The sequence below is a fragment of the Suncus etruscus genome, chromosome 11 (genome assembly GCF_024139225.1).
Source record: "Suncus etruscus isolate mSunEtr1 chromosome 11, mSunEtr1.pri.cur, whole genome shotgun sequence".
Lineage (NCBI taxonomy): Eukaryota > Metazoa > Chordata > Mammalia > Eulipotyphla > Soricidae > Suncus > Suncus etruscus.
Genome location: NC_064858.1, coordinates 83,332,517 through 83,355,249, shown reverse-complemented (window position 1 = coordinate 83,355,249; position 22,733 = coordinate 83,332,517). Strand labels below are relative to the sequence as shown.

At 34.5% G+C, this 22,733-nt stretch overlaps 2 protein-coding genes across 2 annotated transcripts in view; one reads left to right on the top strand and one right to left on the bottom strand.

The window, feature by feature from the left end:
* DNAJC14 (DnaJ heat shock protein family (Hsp40) member C14) overlaps positions 1 to 22,733 on the top strand; it is a 1,080,043-nt gene that overhangs the window by 1,038,508 nt on the left and 18,802 nt on the right. The gene's annotated exons all lie outside the window — the stretch shown is intronic.
* LOC126022143 (olfactory receptor 6C2-like) lies at positions 2,057 to 2,995 on the bottom strand. The gene has a single exon (XM_049782991.1). It carries the CDS (start codon positions 2,993 to 2,995, stop codon positions 2,057 to 2,059), a length of 939 nt encoding a protein of 312 aa, XP_049638948.1.

Sequence of the window (22,733 nt, the reverse complement as noted above, 5' to 3'; positions counted from 1 at the left end):
AAAAAGCTTCTAGAAACAATAGACTCATATAGCAAGGTGGCAGGCTACAAAATTAACACACAAAAATCAATGGCCTTTCTATATACCAATAGTAATAAGGATGAAATGGACATTAAGAAAACAACCCCATTCACAATAGTACCACACAAACTCAAATATCTTGGAATCAACTTGACTAAATATGTGAAGGACCTATACAAAGAAAACTATAAAACTCTGCTCCAAGAAATAAGAGAGGACACACGGAAATGGAAACACATACCCTGCTCATGGATTGGCAGGATTAACATCATCAAAATGTCAATACTCCCCAAGGCATTATACAGATTTAATGCCATCCCTCTAAAGATACCCATGACATTCTTCAAAGAAGTGGATCAGACACTCTTGAAATTCATTTGGAACAGTAAACACCCTCGAATAGCTAAAGCAATCATTGGGAAAAAGAATATGGGAGGAATTACTTTTCCCAACTTTAAACTGTACTACAAAGCAACAGTTATCAAAACAGCATGGTATTGGAATAAGGATAGGTCCTCAGATCAGTGGAATAGGCTTGAATACTCAGAAAATGTTCCCCAGACATACAACCATCTAATTTTTGATAAAGGAGCAAGAAATCCTAAATGGAGCAGGGAAAGCCTCTTCAACAAGTGTTGTTGGCACAATTGGATAGCCACTTGCAAAAAATTAAACTTAGACCCCCAGCTAACATCATGTACAAAGGTAAAATCCAAATGGATTAAAGACCTCGATATCAGCCCCAAAACCATAAGATATATAGAACAGCACATAGGCAAAACACTACAGGACATTACAGGCATCTTCAAGGAGGAAACTGCACTCTCCAAGCAAGTGAAAGCAGAGATTAACAGATGGGAATATATTAAGCTGAGAAGCTTCTGCACCTCAAAGGAAATAGTGCCCAGGATACAAGAGCCACCCACTGAGTGGGAGAAACTATTCACCCAATACCCATCAGATAAGGGGCTAATCTCCAAAATATACAAGGCACTGACAGAACTTTACAAGAAAAAAACATCTAACCCCATCAAAAAATGGGGAGAAGAAATGAACAGACACTTTGACAAAGAAGAAATACGCATGGCCAAAAGACACATGAAAAAATGTTCCACATCACTAATCATCAGGGAGATGCAAATCAAAACAACGATGAGATACCACCTCACACCCCAGAGAATGGCACACATCACAAAGAATGAGAATAAACAGTGTTGGCGGGGATGTGGAGAGAAAGGAACTCTTATCCACTGCTGGTGGGAATGCTGTCTAGTTCAACCTTTATGGAAAGCGATATGGAGATTCCTCCAAAAACTGGAAATCGAGCTCCCATACGATCCAGCTATACCACTCCTAGGAATATACCCTAGGAACACAAAAATACAATACAAAAACCCCTTCCTTACACCTATATTCATTGCAGCTCTATTTACCATAGCAAGACTCTGGAAACAACCAAGATGCCCTTCAACAGACGAATGGCTAAAGAAACTGTGGTACATATACACAATGGAATATTATGCAGCTGTCAGGAGAGATGAAGTCATGAAATTTTCCTATACATGGATGTACATGGAATCTATTATGCTGAGTGAAATAAGTCAGAGAGAGAGAGAAAAACGCAGAATGGTCTCACTCATCTATGGGTTTTAAGAAAAATGAAAGACACCCTTGTAATAATAATTTTCAGACACAAAAGAGAAAAGAGCTGGAAGTTCCAGCTCACCTCAGGAAGCTCACCACAAAGAGTGATGAGTTTAGTTAGAGAAATAACTACATTTTGAACTGTCCTAATATTGAGAATGTATGAGGGAAATGTAGAGCCTGTTTAGGGTACAGGCGGGGGTTGGGTGGGGAGGAGGGAGATTTGGGACTTGGGTGATGGGAATGTTGCACTGGTGATGGGTGGTGTTCCTTTTATGACTGAAACCCAAACACAATCATGTATGTAATCAAGGTGTTTAAATAAAAAAAAATTATGCATTAAAAAAAAAAAAAAGAACTGAAACCTGTTCAGTTATATGCAAGAAAAGTATTACCGATGTGTCCTCAATATTAGTAGCTTTTTTACCAATTCATCCATGGCTTTTTTTACTTGTTTGTTCCTTAGAGTATAAATAAATGGGTTTAACGTGGGACAGATTGAAGTAGCCAATACTGCTACTCCCTTATTAGTGGCCATTTCATTTTTTGCAGAAGGTTTAATATAGATAAAGATACAGCTTCCATAAGTCATGGAAACCACAATAAAGTGAGAGGAGCAGGTAGAAAATGCCTTTTTCTTTTGCTGAGCAGAGGGAAACCTAAGGATCGTGCGAATGATGCTTACATAGGACCAAACCACAAAATAGAGAGTCACTAATAAGATAAATGCAGAACAGAAAAGAACCAATTTCTCTAATAACTCTGTATCAGAACATGAAGTCTTCAGAAGAGGATTAATATCACAGATAAAGTGGTCAAATTCAGAATTACAGAATTCCATTGTCACAACAAAACCAGTTGGTGGAAGAATGAGCAACAGCGTAATTATCCAACAGCCAGAGATAAGTCTTTTGCAGAATGTATGATTCATTATAGTCATATAATGAAGGGGTTTGCATATGGCTACATAACGGTCATAGGACATAGTTGCCAGAAGAAAAAATTCCACGATTCCAAATAGGTCTGCAAAAAACACTTGACATATGCAAGAGTTATAGGATATGGCCCTGTCACCTGTTGCAATACTGTACAAGAATCTAGGAATACAGGCAGAAGTGAATGCTATTTCTAAGAAGGAGAAGTTTTGCAGAAAATAGTACATTGCAGTTTGAAGGTGGGAATCAATGAGTGTGAGAAGGATGATGGTCAGGTTTCCTACAATACTCAACACGTAGGTGATAAGTAGAAATATAAAAATAAGAATATTCAGTTTTGGATCATCTGTCAATCCTAAGAGGATAAATGAGGTTACTGGTGTATGATTTCTCATTCCTGGCTTGTAACTTCTTGATATCTGTGTAAAATGGAGAGAGATGAAAGTAGAGAAAAGAACATTACTTTTCCTTGAATTTTGCTTAGAAATGTCAATATGCATATTCTTTGAATTGAAGACTGCTTTTGAATATTGTATACTTTGGGATAGTTTAATGGCATTCAATAGGCTTAATTTCAAAATTATGTATAAGCTAATGAAGAAATATATTAATTTGGGAATCAAATACATGAATGTGTTTAAATATGTATAAAATGTACACATTTGCATATCTGGTCAAGACTTATTTTGGATAAGTTAACCAATTAATTTATAAATTAAAAAAACAAATTAAGCATTTAAGTGTCTTGTGTTTCTCTTTCATTGGCTAACTGAATTTCTCTCAGCATCTCTTATAGTCCATTGGGGCATGTCAGTAATTATAAACTGAGTTTCATTGATCTCCCTTTAAAATTTATTTTAGATGACTCATAATTCCTGATGATGTTTTGCTATAAGATATTGTTTTATACTTTTATACATAATTTACAAATTTGAAAAATCTTGCACTGGAGCAATGGCTCAGTGGTAGGGCATTTCCTTGCACGTGGCTGATCCAGGACAGACCTGGGTTCAATCCCTGATATCCCAAATGTTCCCCCAGGAAAGAGCAATTTCTGAGTGCATAGCCAGGAGTAACCACTGAGTATCAACGGGTATGGCCCAAAAATTAAAAAACAAACAATTGTCGTATTCCAATGATATTCTGGTATAGATTCAATATACTTGATACATATAAAATGGTATACCTTTCAGTTACCAAAGATAAGCATACATTTTTTTGCTTTTACAACAATATGAGAAATTTGTGAATTTAAAATTCTACAGATATTATACCTGGGTAAATTTGCTGGAAAACTGATAAAATAACATGCCTGAATAATATGAAAATACAATAGACACTTATGTGTTTCACTTACCTCTTTCATTATATCTAATTTATATTAATAAAATTATATATTATTATGCATATAAAGTTCACTTTCACTAACTCAGAGTATCTCTCTGTAAAAAACATAATCAAATTTTTATTAAAGTCAGCTCCCAGTATTAACTAATGACATATCTCCCTCTATTATCTACATGTTCCATATCAATGTCTTCCATCAATTCTGTTATAAATGCTGTTAACTTGAATTTATACCTACTTAATTTTGATAAATAAAAAATGATTTTTGGAAAATAAGAAAAAATACTCAAAGTAAAAATTAGTATTATTTTCATATAGTGTGCCTTTCAACATTATGTAATAGTATCAGAGATTATTTAAATTATAATCTATCTTTGATTATTTTAAATTTTGGAAGAGTAAATAACAATATGTTGAAAAAAAGTATGTATATGAATATCAGTCATCATTTATGTACACTTATAAACCTCAAAGATCACAAATGCTATTTTTTCATATAATTTTTGTAGAACATGGTTTCATCATTTTAGCATGCTATTTCTATGATTCCACAAGATCAAAGAAATAGAAGTACCACTTTATGTGAAAAATTTAAACATATATTTTGAATAAAATGACACTTTTGCAATATTGATATTACCATTTTATAAGAACAATTTTTACAATAAGTAAGATTATTTTGTGCTATAGAAAAAAAATGCATACACTCTGCTCCAGATAGTCAAAAATCACATCATATGTATTTGACAGTAAGCTTGTTTTAAATATACTTAAATTATTCACAAAACCCATCAGAAAATAGGCTATCAAAATATCTATGAAGGACCAGAATAAAGAATAATACATAAATGTTATCTACTTTATAAAGTTAACTCATATCACTGTCAGAGAAAGATACATCAATACACTGATAAAGTATAAGCTCACACCTATGTAAATGGTCCTGATCGGTAAAAGCAGTTTCAGCATATCATATAGAGAAAAAACCTTAAGCACCATAGAAAGAAATATAAAATAATATAAAAGATTTCTTAAAGTATAAATATGATTAAAATAGATATATAGCGCAGTGATTTACTAACATTCTAAATTTTTCTTAGCATTCTAATTTTTTTCTTCCTTATATGTATACTACAGATTTATTTTCACTTACTTTAGCCTGCTAATTTACTGTACTGATTCATAATTTCTAGGAGATTTCTGAGAGAGGAGCCAGGAGTAACCCCTGAGCACAACAAGGAGTGACCTGAAAACCAACCAAACAAACCAAAAAGTGAGATAATTCAAATCACTGTGACAAAGTTTAATAATATTATAAATCAGAATACCACAAAAATAATTAAATTAAATAATATAAATATTAAAATACTGTATTATCAAAATAATAATAAAATAAAAATAAAGTTAAAGTAAAATGAAACTAAAATTACTTTACAATGTAAATACATTAAGTTAACTTATTACAGACACTGGCATTTAGTAACATTTACTTATAATATATTTCATGTTTAAACAACTCTATTATTGACTGTCTTTAAATTCCATGTGATAATTATAACTTCTCTTTTCTAATTCATATTGACCATTTATCTTATCGCACAATTTGTATTACACTGGGGAATTTAATCGTTAGCTTCATACTCGCTTTACTCATTGAAATTGTTTATATTTTTTTCTAAGCTATACCCAGCTGTGCTTACTCCTGATAGGCTCAAAGTCGTGCTGGGAGTCAAAACTTGGTCAAATATAAAGTAAGGGTTCAATCATTGAACTATATCTCAGATTAAAAATGATCTCTCTTCATCACCAAAAATAGAATTGAAATGTTTCCATATATAACTAAAGTTTATATTATACCTTTCTTTCCACTTTTTATTTTGCCCTGCTTTCACCTTTATTTTTCCTTTTCCATTTGATAACATTTTCCATTTTCACATCTCAATTATTACCAATATACCTGTTATCTAGCATTCTTTGCTTTTATTATTTATATCTTAGATAATTTTATAAATAATGACTTAAATAGATCTATAGTTTCAAAATATGTATTGGAAATTATATATCACAATGTTCTAACTCCCTACCACACTCAGATATGCCATATTCTCTAAATAAGTCTTAAGGAAAACAAACTTACATATATCATTTCCTTTTAGAGTGTTCTTACTTGATTTGCTTAAATCTCTGACTGATTTATTTCCTGCTCAATATACATTTTATTTTATTTAACTTCTAAATGTGTATTCAGAATCATTTTATAGTATTCAATTATGAATGTGCTCTTATGTTTATAGAGAAATTAAAAACAAACATAAATACTTGACTATCTTTTCATATGAGATACATCTCTAGGATCTTTGTTTCCTCTAACATTTAGGCTGTTAAATTTCAAGTATCAAGGGAAAAGAAATTCTGAGGACAAAAGAACATTAATTGTCTTGACATTAAGATAAGTCAAACATTGAAATTAATGAAATGTTTTTAATGATTCTATATTATCTATGACTTTACTGACAACTGATGATAAGCATTGCCACTTTTTGGAATATTAGAAATTTTATAAAGCAGAGGATAACAGGTTTTTGGAAGAATATAGAGATTCATGACTCTAAATAATGTTACTATTAAGGGAGTCTCTGGTCAAATACAAACAATCCAAAAAATAGGATCAATTTCTGAGTTATCTTTGTCTTAATATCTCAATCAGAATAAAAATAAGAAAAATTTAAATCCTAAATTTATATAAAATCTATAGGAATATAAGTGAATTTTCCTACTCTCAAAACTGGCATAAAATAATAATTTACTTAACCTGTAGATTTTTCCCAAATGAACCATTAAGAAATTCTTTGAGGAATTATCTTTTATTAGACTGTCTTGTCTAAATGATATCTATTCTTAGATTGTTTACTTGCAATGATGTCTTTTTAAGAGTTTCTTTTTTCTGTGCTGATTTTGGTTACATAAAATATGTATATGTTTTATTAATGGTTCTGCTCTCAGGTAATACTCCTGGTAGGTATGGAAGGTCATGTGAAGTGGCAGAGATTGAAGCCCAGTAGTGTAAGAACAAGTGTAAGGAAAGTGCGTTGTCCTCTATAATATTGCCTTGTCTGCACCCTTTTGTATTTTTTTAATTTCATTTTGGTCACACATTTTGGTAATCAGGGAACAATTCCAGCTCTGTGTTTAGGGATGACACCTTGGGGGATCCTCTGGGAAAATAAATAGTTATCCTTGATAATTTAATATTAGGTTTCATATGGTATACCTTTTCCCAATATTATATTGGTGACTTTATTGTAGCTCTATAATTTTCAAACACTGATTTGAAAACTGGGAGAAATGTCATTACTTACTTTAAAGCTCTACTTCAAAGCAATAGTTAAAAAAAGCACGGTATTGAAATAAAGTCAATCTTTCAGACCCAAGGGGTCCTAATAGAGTATTCTGTGACAAACTCCCAAGTATATGGTCAAATAATATTTAACAAAGGAGCCAAGAACTTAAAATGGAATTAAGACCGTCTCTTCAACAAATGAACTTGGGTAATTTGATAACCAGATATAAGAAATTAAAGATCAGGGCCAGAGTAGTGGCACAAGTGGTAGGGCATTTGCCTTGCATGAGCTAACCTAGGAAGGACTGCGGTTCAATCTCACAGAGTCCCAAACAATCTCCCAAGCCAGGAATGATTTCTGGGCACATAGCCAGGAGTAACCCCAGAACATCTTCAGGTATGGCCTCAAAGCAAAACAAACAATAAAAATATTAAAGATCAATTCATATATCACACCTTACAAAACAAGTGAAGTAAAAGTTGTATAAAGACTTTATAATGTACCAGAATCCATAAAGTTCATTGTAAAAACAAAAACACTTAAAAATTTAGACCACAAAGAAATCTTTGATAGAATGCCAATGACAAGGAATATAGCATCAAATCTCAATAAATGGTACTACATCAAACTAAAAAGTTTTGGTTTTGCAAAAGACACAGGAGCTAAGTTTAAAATACAGACAATTCAATGGGAGAAAATCTTTGCACTCAAACATCAAATAAAGGATTGATATCTAGGATATACAAAATACTCACAAATGTTAACTCCACATAGCCTAAAAACTCCATATGAAAATGGGGAGAGGAAATGAGTAGACATTTCTCTGAGAAAAACCAACAGATGGCAGTCACATAAAAAAATTCTCATCATCCCTTATCATTAAGGAAATCCAAATCTGATGACAATGAGATACCATCTTACCCGAGCAAGATGGCACATATCAAAATAATGGAAATTATCTCTGTTGGCAGGGCTGTAGTGAGAAAAGAACATTTGTCCACTGCTGATGAGAATGCTGTTTGTTCCAACTCTTATAGAACAAAATGTATGAAGGGTTCTCACTAAACTCAAAATTGAGCTGCTATATGACCCAGCAATCTCTTTTTTGAGTATCTCTCCTCAGGACAGAAAAACATTCATACAAAAGGATGTATTCACAGTACTATTCATTGCAGCATTTAGTATAATAAGACTTGGAATCATCGTTGATGTTGAACAAAATATGAGTGGATCATGAAGATGTGGTACATATATACAATGGACCACTACAGAGTTGCTAGGAATGATACAATAATGCAATTTGCAGCAACATATATGAAACTGGAAAATATTGTTTTAAATAAAATAAATATTAAAAATAAATATATAAATAAATTAATTAAATAATGTAAGCCAGAATAATATAAATAGAAAAATATATTACTTATATTTGTTATTTAGAATAACTGCATGAAGAAATGCAATGGCCCAAATGGGAATTATTCAAATACACTTGGCCTAAGATATAGCAATGAAAAAAAAATTAAAACATGGAATGGAGGAAAACCACAAATATGAAAGTATTGGGCTTAGGGGACAAGTGGTCTCAGGTGCATTGTTGGATATTTAAAATATAAAGACATAACTAAATATCTAAGCCAAAGTCAACAACAATGGAATTAAGAGACACAAACTCTAAAAATCTGAACTTTAAAAGTCCTGTTTTGCTTACTGGTTGGGGAACAAAAGGTGGTGTTGATACACTCTAGAGCATGGTGGTGAAGAGCAACACTAGTTATGGAATTGTTCCTGTTTTATTTTATGTCTGAAACCCAACTATGAAGGACTTTGTAGATCACATTGGTTTCAATAAAATAAAAAACAATTAAAATTATGATTTAACACTTTTTCAACATCATATATATCCAATAAAACATGTCTTAAAATTTCTGAAAATAGGAGCCTTACTGATAGCAGAATGATAGGACATTTGCCTTGCACATGAGTGACCCAGGACAGACCTGAGTTTGATCTCCAGTGTTTCATATGGTCACCCACACTAAGAGCAATTTCTGAGCACATAGCTAGTAGTAACTCCTGAGCATCACCGGGTTTGGCCCAAAACCTCCCCAAATTTTTTAAATAAATTCTCCATTGAACAAAATATTTTCCTACACAACTGCCTTCAATGACACCTGGAAATAATTTTTATATGATTTTTATTAAAAAATACTGCAATTAGAAACTTGCTTTTGACATTTTCTATATGTGATCTCAAATATCAAAATTGCTTTCATAAAGACAAAAGGCTTAACCAATTGCTTTTTTGCAGTTCTCTGTAACTGACTGCCTAAGTTGACTTTTTCAGATTCACGAGTAACAAGCAACCTTTTATTACTACAATAATATACACAAGATGTCTTGGCATATATAATGTTAATATATTGATTCCTATCTATTTTCTCTCCTCTTTTGTCATTAACTTCTATATGATTTATAACTTCTATATGTTTCTAAAATTTATGCTATTACATTTGAACATTAAATAAGAATCTTGGGAACAGTGCATTTATGTTTATTATCTATAAAGCAGATGAACTTTAGAAACTAAAAATGTCTGAGTTTTTATTAGAAATTAAGTAATTAAGGACAAAACCTCTACAATTTTATTGTGAGATGTTAGTGTATCACATATTTTCAAGCATCACTATGAAATAAATATGAAAACTATTTCTAGTAGTTAAAAATTCAAATACATCATTTTCCCTTGCTACTGTTCAAAGAACTTAAAATTAAAGATATCATTAGCTAATTCTACTATGGTTCCTGGACACTTAAATAAACCTGCATACTTTTGTCTTAGTGTGTTATCATTAAATTGCTTTGAATTAACTCAGCAAATTAGAGATGTGATATTGTAGTTTTTAGAAACTAATTAGATGATTGCAAGTTTAAAAAATGTGGAACATTACATTATATTATTGTTTGGGCCCCACACCCAGTGGTGCTAAGGAGTTTTTCCTAGCTCTGTGTTCAGAGGTAATTCCTGACTATTCTCAGGGGACATTATAGATGCCGGAGATTGAACTCAGATAAACCACTTGGAAGGCAAATACCCTAAACTTTGTGCTATCATTCTGGCCCTATATTACATTATGAAGTAGGTATATATATAATATATAATAATATATTCTACTGATTAACTTAAATTCATTTGAAAGCATGTTTCTGAACATATATGATCATACTAATGTTATTAGCAAAGAAAAAATTAACAAGAAATATTTGAACTTTAATAATGCATGTAAGAAACAGATAAGTTTATATTTCAAAACTTTATAAAAATAATGGAAACAGTGAATCATTTTGAAAATGTCTGAATTATTATTATTTTAGTAAATGAAATAGTATTAAACCACATGGAAATAGTCATTTAATTCAGACCAGTGTACTATAAAGGTAAATAAATATATATACCAATGATACAAAAATTAAGTATACTTACACAAAGAATGGATGATAATAAAGCCTTTAGCTAAACATATAATTCTTAGAATTTCCAATATATTTATGTGTTCAAAGGTTTTTGGAGATTGACGTGCTCTCAAAATTTTAAATTATTGCCATGAATAGTTACTTTTGTAAAGTCTATTGAAAGTAAAAAAAAAATTTATGACTCAGTATATAAGTGAAAATATTTCTTTAAGCTTAAAGAGATGATTACTTTTAAAAGAAACTAAAAGAGATGCAATATGACAACTCTATCTTAATAGACCCTTTTTATTTATTTAGGGTATGGCACACCGTATGGTGCTCAGTGCATAATCCTTGCTCTGCCTTCAGAGCTTAGATCCAATCTAACTATGTTGCTTGCAAGGCACATGCCCTATCTGCTGTATCTGAGAAATACTGGATAAAATCGCAAAGAAAGAATTAATGTAAATGTTTTACTACCAGAGTGTCTTATGAGATATAGAGCCCTCTGTGAATAATTGAGTGGCCCTTTGTGACCAAAATTCAGACATGTCTAATGAAACTAACAGAACTGAAATTTGGCAAGGTCTAAGACAAACATTTCACTGGGAATCATTCTTTGGGGACAAGATGTGTATTTTTCCTAGACACTTAAAAAGGATTTTCTGATGAATAATCCTACATCTGAAATATTTTAAACTCAGATATTAAATATAAATTGTATATTTTTCAGTGCATAAATATATATGCATACATAAAATGGGTATCCAATGTTACTATGAAAACAATTACAGTTTTATATATCCATAAACATAGATTTGATGGGACAGTAGATATAGTACAGTGGATATAGAAATTTCCCTGTGTATGTCTAAATCTGGGTTTGAACTCTGGCACCAAAAAGCGAGTGGTAGATCTCTGGCCCCCACAAAAGTTCTGCTGAGTCTGTCTGGAGTGAACTTTGGATACAGAGCCAGGAAGGGGCTCTCAGAACAGTTAGTTGCATCTCCACTCCAAAAGTATTTTAAAAAGGAAAAAAATGGTTTCCTGACATGAAAGCTGCATGTCCAAGATACACATGACAAACTGGATAACCTAGTCCCATTTCTTTGTCATACTGCCTTGCTTCTTGACCAAAAATTTTTCAGATAAGATGTCCATCTTCCCAGGGGCCGGGCGGTGGCGCTCGAGGTAAGGTGCCTGCCTAACCTGCGCTAGCCTAGGAGACGGACCGCGGTTCGATCCCCCGGCGTCCCATATGGTCCCCCAAGCCAGGAGCGACTTCTGAGCGCATAACCAGGAGTAACCCCTGAGCGTCACCGGGTGTGGCCCAAAAACCAAAAAAAAAAAAAAAAAAAAAAAAAGATGTCCATCTTCCCATTCAACCCCAGATTGCATAGATCCTAGTGTCAATTCAAAAATAAGCTAAGTAGTTCTGGGTTGGATGGTCGCTGTCCAATCACATGGCGAATAAGCTGGTTCACAAATTTTGGGTCCACAAATAAGTTGGAAACACAAATTTTGTGATGCAGTTAGGCCTTATACTCTGAAAATTGGCATGACTTGGCTCAGGCCTCAGAAGAATGGGCATTGCCCATACACCCCTATACCATGGATTCCATTTATGGAAACAATCACAATTGTCTATAACATTACCAGGAAGTAAACCTCTACCACTTCTCTGGAAAGAGTACAGGGTGATAGGGTGGGGAGGAGGAAGATTTGGGACATTGGAGATGGGAATGTTGCACTGGTTATGGGTAGTGTTTTTTACATTGCTGAAACCTAAACACAATCATGTATGTAATCAAGTTGGTTAAATAAAATATATATTAACATTTTTAATTAAAAAAGTGAAAAAATAAATATTTTAATATCACAATAAAAGAGAAAATTTTTACTTTTGGCAGAAGCCAAGTTAATTATAGTCTTTACTAAAAACTCCTATGTTGCATACATTCCAAATGGCATGTACTGATGCAATTACATTGTAAGAAAATTTCCAGAATCAAGGAATACACACATTATATTATTAAAAAGGATGACAAATTATATTTTGATTTATCAGTAAAATAAAAATCTAAACACTTACTGTTTTTACTATTTATTCTTTTATATATTCTGGAATAAAATACAAAATAATAATTAACATGGACAATTTTTTTAGATTTCCACCATTTTTCTAAAAGTAAATAGGCTACATATTGAAAGAATCAAGCTTAACTATGACAGCCATATTTTTCTTTTCTTTTTGAACTATAGACTTTGTTGCTGAAGTTTTACTCCTTACTCTGTGATCAGGGAATGCTAGCAGACTTTTTGGTCCACTCATATGGTCCAATCATGAGGTCATTTGGTTCTAAATATTGAACAGATATTGGCGGTATGTAAGTGATCTACACTGCTCCTATATATTTCCTCTATATCCTATTATTAATTTATGATTAACAAGTATAAACTATTATATAACATAAATGATAAGGGACATAAATATGCACAATATGCACAAGTTATGTAAGTATACATTATAGTCTACAGACTAAATAATGCAAATTATCCTTTATTTAGAAATTCATATTTTAGTCAATCTAAACTAGGAAAACTCGTAGGTATGAAGTGATTTAAAAGGACAACAGAGCCTCTACAAAAGTATGGACCACAAAACCAAAAGACATACATAACCTGAGGATTATCACTGGATTATCCTTGGGTTTCCTGGCCATAAATAAAAATAATTACTAGACAGATATTTATTTCTAGTTAGAGAATTTATTCACACACAATTACATATGAAAAGGTTGTCTTTGTGAATATTAATAAAAATCTTAGTAAAGAAAAAAATTGATGGAGATTTTACTAAAATATTTATTTCTGTTTCAGAGAGATAGCACAGCGGTGTTTGCCTTGCAAGCAGCCGATCCAGGACCAAAGGTGGTTGGTTTGAATCCTGGTGTCCCATATGGTCCCCCGTGCCTGCCAGGAGCTATTTCTGTGCAGACAGCCAGGAGTGACCCCTGAGCACTGCCGGGTGTGGCCCAAAAAACCAAAAAAAAAAAAAAAGATTTATTTCTAAATCATTTTAGCTAAAAATGTCATATACGTTGTAATGTAATGTATACTTAATGTCATAATAAATGTAAAGTATATGTGCATTTTATTTGCTTGCTACCTTTTACTTGTTTAATGTATATTTATATACATGGAAAATTAAATTGCAGATATGAGACATAAATAGTAATTCACAAAGTTGAATGAACATTCATTTAAGAAGACATTATTATTGATTCTTTTTTTTTTTTTTTTTGGTTTCTGGGTCACACCTGGCAGTGCTCAGGGGTTATTCCTGGCTGCAGGCTCAGAAATTGCTCCTGGCAGGCACAGGGGACCATATGGGGCGCCGGGATTTGAACCGATGACCTCCTGCATGAAAGGCAAACGCCTTACCTCCATGCTATCTCTCCGGCCCCTATTATTGTTTCTTAAAATAATTTTTATAAATATTTTTGCCCAACAAATTCAAATAAGTGAGACTATGAATCAAATGTAAGCAGATCATAGATGGAAAAAATATATAAGGCAGAGACTTGAAATTATCGCAGACTTAATTTTATATGCTCTTCTTAAGTTGACAAGAGTACATTTGTCTTGAGGAGCCTTTATTTTCTGAAAGGTACACTGTGAAATGATTAGGTATTGTTGCTATCTGGGTATCAAATTTTAATTCTAGCTCTAATCGTGGAACTATATTCAAAGCTAGGAATTAGACTTTGGTCAGCTACAAGCAAAGGAGAGTGCTTAACTCTATACTACCTATGTGGTCCCAAGTATAGTAACATTTTTAGCAAGTTATTTATAGCTGATTTTACTTGTTTATTCCTCAATGTATAAATAAATGGGTTTAACGTGGGGCAGATGAAAGTAGCTAATATTGATACTGCCTTATTCGTGGTCATTTCATCTTTTGCGGAAGGTTTAACATAGATGAAGATACAGCCGCCATAAATTATGGAAACCACAATAATGTGTGAAGAACAAGTAGAAAATGCTTTTTTCTTTTGTTGTGCAGAGGGGAGGCCAAGAATTGTACGAATTATACTTCCATAGAACCAAACTATGAATGGGAGAGTCATTAGTAAGATAAATAAAGAAGAGAAAAGTAGCTGTTTCTCTATGAACCCTGTATCAAAACATGCTATCTTCAGGAGAGGATTAGACTCACAAGCAAAGTGGTCAATTTCAGAGTCACAGAATTCCAATGTCAGTCCAAAACCAAGTGGTGCAATTTTGATAAAAAGTGTAATCATCCAACAGCCAGATGAGTCTTTTGCCAATTGTGTGATTCATATTAGTCGTATAATGAAGAGGTTTACAGATGGCTACATAACGATCATAGGACATAGTTGCCAAAAGAAAACAATTCTACTATTCCAAATAAATCTGTAAAAAATACTTGACATATACAAGAGTTAAAGATATGGTTCTATCACCTGTTGCTATACTGTATAAGAATCTAGGGATGCAGGATGAAGTGAATGAAATTTTTTTATATAATGTAATTTTTATTTTGATCATAGTGGTTTACATGTTGACAATAATATTTTAGTTAAATATTTACATAACATCAGGGGGATTCCCATCACCAAATTGTCTTCCCTTCACCTCCGTTTTTGTCCTATCTCCCATATCCACTTCCCTCACCCCCAGGGCTGCTAGAATATGTGGTCCCCTATGTACCTATCCTACCACATAGTAGTCTTGCATCTGATTGGTCTAGGTGTCTCCCTAATTTCCCCCTCTAACTGGGAAGTAGGCCTAGCTAATTAAGTTTGCGTGGTTTGGTCTGAAGAAGAGAAAAGTAGTAAACTGGGTAAAAGTATAATACTCCAAAAGTGGGCAGAGTCCTTCTAGAGGCTCTCATCATCGATTTGGGGGGCGATGGAGAAAAAAGAAAATAAAACATTCCATCAGTACAAAAAAAAAAGTGTCCATTATCCAGTGAGGACTCCAACAATAATGGTAAGCACCACACATGCACAAAACAAAAACAAAAACAAAAACAAAAGCAAAAACCACCATGGTCTTGATATAAGAAACATGACTTAGCCCATAAAGAAAGAAAAGAAAAGAGGAGAAAAAACTAGGAATATCTGGGGACAACAGCTTCAATAACCACACCTACACAGAGAAATCGACCAAAAAATAGTTATGTAAGTAAAAATAATAATAATAATAATTATAAATGAAGGTACAAAATAATATATAATAAGTAAACAATGCTTTATGCTTTTTTTTTCCTCCTGCCCTGGCACAGTAAATGTTGGGGTCATTCGAAAAGGAATTCACTTGGCCTAAGAGTTATGGGTTTCTCCGCCCTTGGAGTATATTGTCATGGGATCAACTATAGACTCTGTTCAGGATCATTTACTCTCCCGGTGGTCCTTTGTCGTGTTTGGGAGACTTCCGTTCTGTTCTGAGTGGTACAAACAGACCTCTGTGTCTTGAGATCTCAGTATCTGCACAAATTCAGGGTTGGGATTTACGATGATGTCAGTCTTTGTGGTTCAGGAGTTCTAAAGAAACATTGCTTAATGCAAGAAGACAGTTAACAGAATGGGAAAAAATCTTTTCACTAGACATATCAGATAAAGGGCTGATATCTAGAACTTACAAAGCTCTCAGAAAACTGAGCCCGTCAAAACCAAATAAAGCCATAAAAAATGGGGAGAAGAAATGAATAGACACTTCTCTGAGGAAGACAGAAGGATGGCCAACAAACACATGAAAACATGCTCACCTTCAGTCATCATCAGAGAGATCCAAATCAAGACAACAATGAGATACCACCTTACACCAGTGAGGATGGATCACATCAAAAATACTGAGAACAATCTTTGTTGGCGGTATGAAGGGAACTCTCATCCATTGCTGGTGGGAATGCCCCCTAGTCCAACACCTATGGAGAACAGTCTGGAGCGTGCTCCAAGAACTCAGAATTGCGCTCCCATTTGACCCGGCAATTGCACTCCTAGGGATATACCCCCAAGTGGGAAGAACATTCATCCCAAAATACGTGTGCACCCCACTATTTATCACAGCACTCAGTATAATAGCCAAATCTTGGAACCAACCGCGATGTCCAACAACAGATGAATGGATCATTAAGATGTGGTATCTATACACAATGGAATACTACATGGCAGTCAGAAACGATACAATCACAGATTTTGCAGCAACGTGGAAGGACCTAGATCATGTTATGTTAAATGAAGTAAGCCAGAAGACAAAAGATAAACACAGAATGGTAGCACTATTCTGAAGCACATAGAACATACATCTCAAACACAACTAATACTTAATAATCAAATAACAGGGTCTAACGGTAGAAACTCCAAACACTGGAATAGTCCACATATACATGGGAACAGTGCCCAAAATACATGAAAAAGGAACAATGCACACTCTTGACTACACATTATACCACAAAGAAAACAGCAACATCAGAAACAGCAGCATAGAGAGAACAGGTATGTAATCAACCTTCTACAACAATGGCCCACAATAATCCCTTAGAGATCGTATATAGGAACACAGGTAAAGAATACCACGGCAAACCACTGACTCCAATGGAAACATCCCATATCACTACTTATTAATGCCTCTATCTTACTATATTTAAAATAACCTCTCAGCTTTTCTGTCCACAGGTGTTCTTAGATACAAAAGGCGGACAAGCTAAGATGGCAGCTCGGGATACCACAGGAGATACCATACCTAGTTTGCACTACAAGGAGGCCCCGAGAAAACTCTTTTTTTTTAATACAGTTTTTTTTGACATTTTAAATTGCTTTATTTAAAGACCATAATACAGATTGTTCACAATACAGTCAGGAGTATTTTTTTACAGTTGCAAAGTATGCATGATTGAATTTCAGTAATACAATGTACAACACCATTCACCAGTGTATGTTTTCTGCCACCACTTTCCCTAATTTCCTCCTGCCCTGCTACATCTGAGTGAGATATTTTCTTTCCTCTCTGTATAAGTATATATACACACACATATATATATACACATATATGTGTATGTACATATATTTTTTTTCTTTTCCTTTTTTTTTATAATAGCTTATTTTTATTGAAGATCAGAAGTTAATATACGGTTAACATTATTTCTGCACACAACTTTCCAACAGTACCCCCATGGCCTGAGCGCTTCCAACCTTCACAGTAGCCCAAGGGCCCCTTTCATAATAGCTCAATCCAGGGCCTATTTTAGTAACATAGGATTGAAACATAAACCAATCAGATTTGTACAAGTACAACAATTTTAACCAATGGGAGCATAAACACATTTTGATGGCGGGAAGGATAAAGAGGAACCTGGCAGGATGGGGGGAGGGGAAGCAAATTCTTAAACAAATAGCTAAATGATATTTACGCAAATACAATTATTTTTTAGCCTATTTTCCATTTAGATCTATCTTTTGTGCAAGCAATAAGGATCATAATTTAAACTTTACAAAAACATATCAATAACTACATACTTGAGAGCAGTTACAAAAACAGGTTCCATGGAAAGGTTAAGGCATCTGGTTAAGCCAGATTCTTTGTGCTGAGCCAAATTTATTTGCAGAGTTTTCTGTTGGTTCGGGGCTATGCAAACTTTTGTGGCTTGAATCAGACAGGCGGTGGAAAATTCATTCAGAGTTCCTTTGATATGTGGGGTGCTCGATCTCCCATATCTCCCCCTGTTTAGTATACAATATAGAAGGGACAGACGTGCCTCGGTGGACTGGCCACACTGGGTGAAGAGGTGTGGGGCTTCCAGTCACCGCATCTGCTACCCTTGATTCAGTCTTTTCCAAAGCTTGGCAAGGCACAGATTGAGGTCTATGCATGCGCCAGCTCCTCGATAACTTCAAACTTAAGTGGCGAGAGTTGGCAGGAGGGGAGATGTCAGGTGTCAGCTGGTCTTCTGAGGTGCATAGTTGTTGGTACAGAACCTTTGAGTCCTTTCTGGTTGCTTCATCCACTTGATTCTTTACGAAGGTGGTGAGTTTGCAAAAAGCCCAAGGACCAAAGGAAACTAGCAACATAAAGCCAATGAAGGGCCCCAAAAAGGCTGGGAGCACTGTTGTTATCCATGGAGTGGTAGAAAACCAATTTTTGTACCAGCTCTCACTCTGCTCTATATCTTTTTGTCTATTTACTAAATTATCCTCTATGTGTTGAATGCTATCTCTAGCTAAGCCGAATTTATTTTAAAAAGCAACATTTTACTCTAAGGATGACACAAATTCCCCCCTCCCTCAAAAAAAATGTTAAATTTTGAACCACGGCGGTTATTCTGCACTCTTTGCTAGGAAATCAACAGTAGTGTAAACTTCTTTAAGTTTGTAAACATTTTTAGCAACAGTTATAAGGCATTAGCAGATTCTAGAGTATGAACCAATGAATAAATATTTGTGCTTACACCAATAACACCTAGGCCTTTTAATAAGGCTAGGGTGATGGCAGTGTTTGATTTTTGTACTGCAGCGGGGAGAGACACAAGATTATATTTAAGAGGTAATAAGGCAATTTTTGATCTAACAGTCAATTTAGGCATTAAAACAACCAAAACACAGTGGTACTAGGACTAAAAAAACAAATGTAAAACAATGGGGGAGATAAACTAGTGAAACAGGCAAAAAAACGTTAAATTGGGGGCAATCATAAACTGAAAGGAAAAATCAACAACAAGAATTTGATTAAAATTTTTTCAGATTATTAAAATTTGCTGCAGGGAGGTCTTGGAAGAGTTCTTGCAATGGGGATACTTTTGGAGCTAGGCCCAGTTTCAAGGAACAGTCCGCGTTAGGGAGAGTTAGTAGGGAGGGCCTCGCAGCATGAGTCCACAGGGGAGTTGGCTGTCTTTTCTTTCAGGAGACAAGGTGTGGGTTTATCTGGGTGTCCCCTCGCCTGGGTGCAGAGTACTGGTTCGTTGAGTAGGAGGTCGATCTTGATGCCTAATAGAATAAGGACTGAGGGTGAAAAATTTTAATATGGTGGAAAATCTGGATGGGATTGAAGGGTAAAGGGATAGTTGGATTTCCGGAGGGGAGAAAGGGGAAGTTATATGGGAAGGGTATGAAAGAAGAGAAAAAAGAAAATACCTTAGAGAGAAAAGGGGAAGAGAAAGAGAAAAAAAGTAATAAGCAGAATAGAGAGAAAAAAAAGAAAAGAAAAGTAGTAAGAAGAGAGGAGAGACTAGCAAGGGAATGCTGGTTTAATTAAAATTGTTCGAAGAATCGAGCCTGTGGTTTAAGTCTGTACATCTCAGGTACTGCTTCGATGATCTGAATGATCACGTGCTTCAATTCCTAAATGGAGGTATTACCTAGAGATAAAGTGTATGTTAAAGAGTTTACTCGTGGCCATCTCGTAGTGCATGTAAGGTATGGTATCCCGTGTGGTATCCCGAATTGCCACCTTAGTTTGTCCGCCCTTTGTATCCAAGGGCGCCTGTGGACAGAAAAGCTGAGAGGTTATTTAAAATATAGTAAGATAAAGGCATTAAAAGGTAGTGTTATGGTATGTTGCCATTGCAGTTCGTGATTTCCCTTGGTGTTCTATACTTGTGTTCCTGTATACGAACTCCAAGGGATTATTGTGGGCCTTTGTTGTAGAAGTCTGATTACCTACCTGGTCTCTCTATGCTGCCGTTTCTGTTGTTATTGTTTTCTTTATGGCCTATTCTGTAATCAAAATTTTGCATTATTCCTTTTTCATGTATTTTGGACACTGCTCCCACGTATATGTTGACTATTACAGTGTTCGGAGTTTCTACCCTGTTAAACCCTGTTATTTGATTGTTAAGTATTAGTTGTGTATAAAATGTGTTCTAGGTGTTTCAGAATAGTGCTACCATTCTGTATTTTTCTTTTGTCTTCTGACTTACTTTGTTTAACATAACATGATCTAGGTCCATCCACGTTGCTGCAAAGTCTGTGATTGTATCATTTCTAACTGCCATGTAATATTCCATTGTATATATATACCACATCTTAATGATCCATTCATCTGTTGTTGGACATTGAGGTTGGTTCCAAGATTTGGCTACTATACTGATTGCTGCAATAAATAGTGGGGTGCATACGTATTTTGGAATGAATGTCCTTCGATCTTGGGGGTATATGCCTAGGAGAGCAATTGCTGGGTCAAATGGCAGCTCAATTCTGAGTTCTTTGAGCACTCTCCAGACTTTTCTCCATAGATGTTGGACTAGGGGGCATTCCCACCAGCAGTGGATGAGAGTTCCTTTCATACCACATCCTCGCCAACAAAAGTTGTTTCCATTATTTTTGATGTGAGCCAACCTCACTGGTGTGAGGTGGTATCTCATTGTTGTCTTGATTTGGATCTCCCTGATGATGAGTGAAGGTGAGCATGTTTTCATATGTTTGTTGGCCATCCTTCTTTCTTCCTCAGAGAAGTGTCTATTCATTTCATCTCCCCATTTTTTTATGGCTTTATTTGGTTTTGAGGGGCTCAGCTTTCTGAGCGCTTTGTATGTTCTAGATATCAGCCCTTTATCTGATATATCAGGGGAAAAGATTTTTTCCCATTCTGTTAGCTGTCTTCTTGCATTAAGTAGGGTTTCTTTTGCCATGCAGAAGCTTTTTAGTTTGATGTAGTCCCATTTGTTTATATTTGATGCTAACGTTCTTGCCATTGGTGCTTCATTCTCAAAGACCCTTTTGATATACAGGTCTTCGAGTGTTCTGCCTATTTTATTCTCGATAAACTTTATAGATTCAGGTCTAATTTCCAGGTCTTTGATCTATTTTGAGTTGACTTTTGTATAAGGAGTGAGATATGGGTCGATTTTCACTTTCGTACATGTGAGTTTCCAGTTGTACCAACACCATTTGTTGAATAGGCTTTCTTTGTTCCATTTCATATTCTTGCCTCTTTTATCAAATATTAGTTGGCTGTATATCTGAGGGTTTATGTCTGGGAATTCTGTTCTGATCCACTGGTCTGAGGTCCTGTCTCTGTTCCAGTACCATGCTGTTTTAATTACTATGGCATTATAGTATAGTTTCAAGTTAGGTAAGGAGATGCCTCCCAACTTCTCATTTTTCAGTACGTGTTTGGCTATCCTGGGTCTTTTGTGGTTCCAGATGAATTTTGTAATTGATTGTTCTATTTCTTTAAAGAATTGTGCCTGGATTTGGATAGGGATTGCATTAAATTTATATAGCAGTTTGGGTAAGATAGTCATTTTGACTATGTTAATTCTACCTATCCATGAGGATGGGATGTTCTTCCATTTCTTTAGATCGTCTTCAATTTCTTTCTGAAGTGTTTTGAAGTTTCTCTGGTATAGGTCTTTCACTTCTCTTGTAAGGTTGATTCCTAGATATTTGATATTTTTTGATACTTCTTAAATGGGATTGTATTTTTAATCTCTCTCTCCTCAACTTCACTGTTTGTATATAAAAACGCTACTGTCTTTTGTGTATTGACTTTGTATTCAGCCACTTTGCTGTATTGGTTGATTGTTTTTAGAAGTTTTTCTGTGGACTCTTTAGGGTTTTTGATGTATATCATCATATCGTCAGCAAATAGAGCTAGCTTGTGTTCCTCTTTCCCTACTTGAATTCCTTTGATTCCCTTCTCTTGTCGAATTGCTATTGCTAAGACTTCTAAGGTTATATTGAATAAGAGTGGAGAGAGTGGACAGCCTTGTCTAGTTCCTGACCTTAGTGGGAATGCTTCTAGTTTCTCGCCATTAAGTATAATGTTGACTGTAGGCTTTTCATAAATAGCTGTAACTATCTTAAGGAAGTTGCCTTCTAACCCTATTTTGCTGAGTGTCTTTAACATGAAAGGATGTTGGATTTTGTCAAACGCCTTCTCGGCATCGATTGATATGATCATGTGGTTGATGTGATGTATCATGTTTATTGATTTGCGTATGTTGAACCAACCTTGCATTCCTGGTATG

Excerpts from the sequence above, each read along its gene's own strand:
- LOC126022143 (XM_049782991.1), bottom strand. The coding sequence starts at position 2,995 with ATGAGAAATCATACACCAGTAACCTCATTTATCCTCTTAGGATTGACA.